The sequence below is a fragment of the Protopterus annectens genome, chromosome 7.part0, assembly GCF_019279795.1.
Source record: "Protopterus annectens isolate FY-2018-M chromosome 7.part0, PAN1.0, whole genome shotgun sequence".
Classification (NCBI taxonomy): domain Eukaryota; kingdom Metazoa; phylum Chordata; order Ceratodontiformes; family Protopteridae; genus Protopterus; species Protopterus annectens.
Window position 1 is genome coordinate 375,936,778 of NC_056739.1, and position 7,452 is coordinate 375,944,229.

General features: G+C 45.2%; 1 protein-coding gene across 1 annotated transcript in view; it reads right to left on the minus strand.

Moving 5' to 3' along the window:
• Nucleotides 1–7,323, minus strand: part of CAPZA1 (capping actin protein of muscle Z-line subunit alpha 1) — a gene marked incomplete at its 5' end in the record, with an annotated part of 284,137 nt that extends 276,814 nt beyond the window's left edge. Inside the window, 1 exon segment of the mRNA XM_044076941.1 lies at nucleotides 7,272–7,323. Coding sequence (XP_043932876.1) covers nucleotides 7,272–7,323 — 52 coding nt within the window.
• Between the last annotated feature and the right edge of the window lie 129 nt (nucleotides 7,324–7,452).

The window sequence follows — 7,452 nt, forward strand, 5'->3', positions numbered from 1 at the left end:
TGATAATGCTCTGACCCTGTAAGAAATCTGAGGTGTCTTCTGCAACTTTGTCTGATAGGGACATGCAGGTATGCCTCCTTGAGGTCTAGAGTTACCAGCCAAGATCCCTTGCCCAGCATGGGAAGGAGCTGCTGTAGAGTCAGCATTTTGAACTTTGGCACAATGAGATAAGTATTCAGTGCGGACAAATCGAGAATAGGCCTCCATCGCTTTTCTTTTCTTGGAACAAGGAACAGTCTGGAATAAAATCCCTGGCCTTGTTCTGAGAGAGGAACCTTTTCTATAGCTTTCATTTGCTTTAAGCTGGAGATTTGTTCTAAAGCCTCTGCCCTTCGATTCGGTGGCAGGTCTGGCATGCCTTTTCTTTTTGGTAATGTGTGGAAATGGAACCTGTATCCTTTGTCTATTATTTGTAGTGTCCATTTGTCCCTTGTAATACTGTGCCAATTTTCTGAGAATAAAGAGAGCTTTCCACCCAAAGGTGCTTCCAATTGAGCCCTGGTTGGCGGTGATTTCTGAATATTGACTGTGTATCCCAAGGCCTGCAGTAGGTGAATGACATAGTCCAAGTTTTTTAACAAGGCTTGTTGACTGTCCGCTTGTATAAGGCAGTCGTCCAGGTAAGGGTATATTTGTATCCCCTGAAGTCTGCAATGTGCAATTACTGATGCCAGGCATTTCGTGAACACTCTGGGCGCAGTAGATAAGCCAAAGGGCAATGCTGAGAATGGATAATGCTCTGAGCCTGCAAGAAATCTGAGGTATCTTCTGCAACTATGTCTGATTGGGACATGCAGGTATGCCTCCTTGAGGTCCACAGTTACCAGCCAAGACCCCTTGCCAGCATGAGAAGGAGTTGCTGTAAAGTCAGCATTTTGAATTTTGGCACAATAAGGTAAGTATTCAGTGCGGACAAGTCCAGAATCGGTCTCCATTGGTTTTCTTTTCTTGGAACAAGGTAAGAGTCTTGAATAAAATCCTTGGGCTTGTTCTGCAGAAGGAACCTTTTCTATTGCTCTTATTTGAAGTAGGTTTGTTATTTGTTTGAGTGCCTCTGCCCTTTGATTTGGTGACAGGTTTGGCCTGCCATGTCTTGTTGGTAGTGTATGAAAATGGAATCTGTATCCTTTGTCTATTATGTCCAGTATCCATTTGTCCCTTGTAATATTGTGCCAATTTTGTGAGAATAAAGATAATTTTCCGCCCAAAGGTGCTTCTAATTGAGCCCTGGATGGCGGAGTCAAAGTCAAGTCATTGAGATTGTCCCTGCGGAGCAGTGGAAGGTCCTGCCCCACCTCTCTGGGTCGGAGGCTGCCACTGACGTCCTCTGTAGGAGCCTCGAGTTTGCCCTCTACCTCTGCCACGTCTGTTTTTGCCTCTTTAAAATTTGTCTGTGTCTGGAAAGGACCAATGCTTAGAAGGCCAATTCCTGCTGAATCTTGGAGGCTGTACCTGGAGGAAATCTTTGACTGTTTGCACTGATTTTGCCTTTTCCTCTATTTTCTTTAAGACCTCTTGTGCAGTAGCACCAAATAGCTTCCGTTTCTCTAGTGGTGCGTCCAAAAGCTTAATTTTCACATGGTCTGGCAATGTTTGTTCCTTTAACCAGGCATGTCTGCGTATGACCGCACCTGTCATTGCTGCTCTACATGAAGTTTCCAATGCATCATATCCACACTGAAGGAAATGGTTGCTAACCTGCTGAGTATTATGAACCAATTCCTGTAACCCCTTTCTATCTAATGGTTCAGGGGAAGCCAATTTCTTTTGCAAGTCATCCAACATGTATTCCTGATACTGAATCATATGAAATTGACAATTTAATGCTCGCATAGAAAGGGTGGAAGATGTATATACTTTCTTGCCCCACCTTTCTAAAGCCCTAGAATCTCTTTCCGAAGGAAGTGGGTTCTTAGCAGTAGTGGAGGAAACCCCTTTTGGCCCCTGAGAAATGGTTTCAGGGTCAGCAGTATGGCCCTTGTACAGAAATTGATGTGTGTCTGGGACCCTGTAGTACCTGTCTGGCTTGACAGGAGCAGGGGGGAGGGAGTCGGGGGAAACACTAGATTCTAAGTACACATCATCTAAAACATTTAAAACTGGAGGAATAGCTAAGGGTCTATGTTGAGGTAGCTTTAAAAATTCCCTTAACCTTTTCCTAGAATCTGAGTATTCTTGGCCTTGTCATTTGAAGTGCTCCCTCATGGAATGAAGCGTTTCCCCAAAGGAAAACTCCTCAGGAGGAGAAGCAGAGGGAATGGATTCCTCCGCATCAGAATCCTCGTAGGCTGGGAAGGCCTCCTCCTGGTAGTCTGAATGTGCAGAATCACCTGAGGCCTCATCGGAGGACTGGGGCTCTACCTGCTCAACCCTAGGCCTCTTGTCAGAAGGCGGCTGAGAGCCTCTGTCTGGATGTGGCTGAGAATCCCTAATTAAAGAAATAAGGTCCTCAGCTAAACTTAAAATTTGAGAACAAGAAGTGGATCCCAGAGAAACAGATCTTGGAGGGAGAGACTTAGCCTGTTTGGCAGCCTTAGCACGTGTGTAGGCCTTAATGGACATAGACACTGGAGGCCTGGCAGCCCCGCGTGCTGGAGGAGTCTTATCCACTGAAATGGTGTCAGACATATCCTGGGCTACGGTCTCAGAGGGGAGAACAGAAACCGGCACAGAGCTGGCCTCTGGTACCGAAGTAACCGGTGGGGCAGTGTCATCGGTCTGTAGCGGTTGTAAAACCGGCTCAGAAGAGACAGAGACACTCGTGGTAGTCCTAAGCGTGGTGTCGGCCGAGACCGCGGACCGCGGGTGTCGGTCCTTATCCTTCCGTTTTTTAGGTAAATGTGCTGTCGGTAGCTCCGACGGCATGATATAACAGAAATCTTCCCCCAAATAATCTTGTGCAAACTCTGCCCGACGCCTAAGTGCGCGTTTATTGAAAGAAGCACAAGCTGTACAGGCCGAGACGTTGTGTTCTGGGCCTAGGCAGGGTAAGCAGTAAGAGTGGAAATCCTTATGAGGTATTTGTTTCCCACAAGTTAAACAATTATTAACTTTTACAGTTTTATCTGACATCGGCTGAGGCAAGAAAAGGTCCCCAATGGGGTACTTAGCTTTTTTGAAGACTTCAGTAGCTGAAAACACAGGAGCTGGTCGACTGGCACTTGCGAACTGCTTCTGCTTCGGGCGCCGCGCGGCAAGAAAGATGGAAGAAGATGGCGTCGGCTGATGCTTTTATACCCCAGGTGCTCTGACATTGGGGAAAGGGCGACATCAGCCGACGCCGGACCCAGACTTTGGAATCCGGCCGACCGAAGGGCTGCCTGAGGCAGGACAACCCATATGTCAGGACTGCAGTTGCATCCTTGAACGACATCTCCACCTGAAGAGATGGAAGCAGAGGAATCATCACATCCAGGTCCTCTGTGTGTTCACACCAAATGTTCTTGAGGTACCACTGCAATTTCCTCGTATGCAGTCTTGAATATGGAATCATGAGAATACAAGATGCCATGAATCCCAGAGCTTGGAGCTATTTCCTTGCAGAGAGCTGGGACAAGCTTGCCAATTCCTTGAAGTAAACTGAAAGAGTTGCCTGCTTCACTTGGGTGAGAAACATCATCTGTGCGGCTGTGTTCAGACTCGCTCCCAGGAATGTTATCTCCTTGGATAAAACCATTTTTTATTTTTCCACGTTGAGAGTGTAACCCAGAGAAGAGAGGAGAGAAGTGTCTTTACAAATTCCAGATCCTTTAACAGCTGTTCTTGAGAATTTGCTTGAATCAGACGGTCGTCCAAGTATGGATAAATCTGAATTTTCTTCTGCCTGCAAAAAGCAATGACTGGAGCTAAGCACTTCGTGAAAACTCTGGGAGCAGTAGATAAGCCAAAGGGCAGCATAGAGAACTGATAATGTTGCTTGCCCACTCTGAAACGAAGGTACTGCCTGCAACTTTCCCCGATAGGGATGTGCAGATAAGCTACTTTGAAAACCAAAGTTACTAGCCAGGAGTCCCTAACACTGGTAGCAACTGATGCAGAGTGAACATTTTGAACTTTGGAATTACCAAGAAATAGTTCAGAATGGATAGATCTAGGATAGGATGCCAGGTGCCTTCTTTTTTTGGAACTATGAAAAGTCTGGAATAGAAGCCCTGGCCTACCTGCTGAGCTGGAACTGATTCTATTGCACCCAGATGTAACAGAGACAAAATTTGCTTTTCTACTTCTGCCCTTTGGTTTGGAGGAGCGTCCGTGAATCCTTTGGGTACTGGAAAGGTGTGGAAAGAAAACCTGTGACCTAAGGATACAAATCTGAGTACCCATTTGTCGTCCATGATGGTGGCCCAGACATTTGCAAAAAAGGCCAACCTTCCCCCTAAAGTATTCTCCAAGCAAGCAGGAACAGGCAGAAGTTGGACAGAGTCATTGAAAATATTTGGACTGACATGTAGGCTTAGAACTGCCAGTCTTGGAAGTGGAAGCATGTCAACGCTTAGACCTTTGAAGGGCAGCCACCTGTCCCCTAGAAGATTTGTAACCTCTAGTCCTAGATCTGTTCTGTCTGATGATATCAGGAAACATCCAACTCTTAGAAGGCGAATTCCTGCTGAAACGAGGAAGTTGAATTTGCAGAAAGTCTTTAACTGTTAGCATAGACTTGGCCTTATCCTCCATCATTCTGAGCACTTCCTCTGCTTTGCTGTCCTTATGTAAAGGTACATCTAAAAGCTTAGACTTGACAGGCTCTGGAAGGGGCTGCTCCCTGAGCCAAGCATGCCTTCTGAGAACAGATCCAGTAGCTGTAGCCCTGCAGGAGGCTTCTAGAATGTCAAAACCACAATGTAAAGAATGTTTGACAAGAGTGGCAGAATTCAGCAAATCCTGCATATCCTTACTCTCTACCAAATGAGGCACACTTGCAATCTTTGACTTTATAGCCTCCAAGGTGTGCTGCTGATACTTAAGCATATGAAAAAGGTAATTAGTAGACCCAATAGCAAGCGTGGCAAAGGTATAAACTTTTTTACCCCACCTATCTAGGTTCCTAAATTCCCTGTAGGAAGGAATAAAAATCTCGGTAACAGTGGTCTTAACTCCTTTAGGCCCTTGAGAAATAACCTTTGGGTCAGCTAACGGATTCCTAAAAAGAAACAAATGAGAATCAGTGACTCTACAGTACCTGTCAGGTTTCCTGGCAGCAGGAGGAACTGAATTTGGAGGCGAGGAATTTTCCAGAAAAACATCAACCACTTCCAACACTGGAGGAATAGCCAGAGGCTTATGCTGAGGCAAATCCAAAAACTCCCTGACCCTTTTCTTAGATTGGGGATAATCCTGACTTTCCGATTTAAAATGCTCCCTGAGAGTATTCAAAGTATCACCAAAAGAAAAATCCTCTGGAGGAGAAGCAGAAGGAATGGATTCCTCTGCATCTGAATCCTCAAAAGGAGAAAAAAAATCTGAGAATGAGGGGAACAAAAGAAAACTTGAAGCTGTTTCCTCACAGGCTTATGACTGGAAGATTTACCTGCAAGTCTGAAGGACTCTGGAGGACTGGCAACTGCCGTAGTGGCAGAGGTTGTCAGTATGAGCTTGCTGTCCGAACAGAGGCCTCAAACACCAGAGCAAGCTTAGCGGCTCCAGATCCAGCTGAAGAGGCAACCGGCGGAAGGTCAGAAGACAAAATGGAAGCCGGTGGCCAGAGGGACTCTGAAATGGTCTCAACCGAGGCCTGCGGTTGAAAATCCGTGGACTGCAGGGGCTGCAAAGGCACCTCACTGGCTACCGCAGGACTGACGACCAACTTAATATCATCTGAAGGCTTGACTTTCTGAACCCTGTCGCGGTCCTTGTCCTTCCGCTTCTTAGGGATATCCGAAGCCTGAAGACCAGCGGATGTCATACCGACAAACTTAGGCCACACTTCAAAATGCTTCGCTAAAAGCTTAGCCTGACTATGAATAGTAAGCGGATTAAAAGAAGCATAAAAGTCACAATTAGGAACGTCGTGGTCAAGGCCTAAACAAATAATACAAAAGGAATGAAAATCTCTGTGGGGAATCCGCTTTCCACAGGTAAGACAATTGACTTTTTCTGACATACGTTAAGGCAAGAAAAGAGGATCCTCAATGGGGTACTAAGCTGTAGTTGACTAGTCAGAAACCAAAAAGGTTAAACTGCCGACCAGCACTCGTGCAGAAATGCTTCTGCTTTGGGCTTCACGGCAAGGAAGACTGAGGAAGTGACGTCGGCTGCCTCCTTTTGTATCGGACGTCCCTTACAACAGACAACAGTCGATATCATATTTACTTACCGTTGGTATTCTGGCCAATCGAGGGCTACCGGGAGACGGATAACCCATTAGTTAGGACTGCAACAGTGAAACACGAACATCAGGACTGGTTCTCCCACACCAGATAAGGACAGCTAAATGCCTACAGAAGATCTGCCTGTCTATTATTCTTTAAGAAGTGCCCCAAGCAGAAGTACCACAGGGACCAAGAGAAAATGATGCGTGATCCAAGGAACCAGATTATGGCCACAGTGGAGGGTCTCACCAATGGCCAAGGCAAAGACTTGCAACTTTTCTTTTCTTGTGAACTGGGAGGATTCCTCAAGGCAAGAGAGAGGATTCATACCCATCACATGACTGAAACAGGTGCTGACAAAAGGCTAAAAGAGCTTTAAAATCCCTGTCTTCCCAAGACTTAAAACTTAGGACTTGAGGAAATAAGAGAAACTTGTCAAATCACCCTAACACCTGTGCCCTGTCCAGAAGAAAAAAAATGGACAGAATATAAACAGAAAATAAACAGAAAATGGAAGTCCATAATGGGGAATTTTTCTGCTCAACTTTGTGAAACACTTGGCTGACCGTCAATCTTTCAAAGTCAACACAGAGCGCAAGCCTCAACAGCAAGAAAGTTCTGAGATTCTGGACCCATATCCCCTGCCTTTATACCACTTTCCTTGAGCTCTACAGTCAATTAGGGTATACGGAAGATGCCCTAAAGTTTTGAAAACTAGCTAGTTTGATACTTGGCAGGATACATACCAAATAACTTAGGCTTCTGTGACACTGTCTAATGATGACCATCACAGACACACAAAAGCACGTACTGCAAACACTCTACATAAAAAAAAACACATTAAAGTGAAAGTTTGAATTACTTAGATAAACTCTTGTGTGCACACCACTGGTCTCTGAGAAGCTCTGACAAACTTGTCTAAGGCTACCATTACTGAACATCAATAACAATTATAATACTTACTGCGCTGCCCCTTCCCTGAGTAAGTTGTCATTGTTGAGCAGTAATCGAACATCTAAATGAAAAAAAAAAGACTCAGCCAAATATTACAAGAAGCATGTTTTCCACACATTTCTGTGCGTTAAAAGTACAGTTGCGTACACTTACCATAAATGTAGATGTTCAAGTGTATTCACTGTTAGTC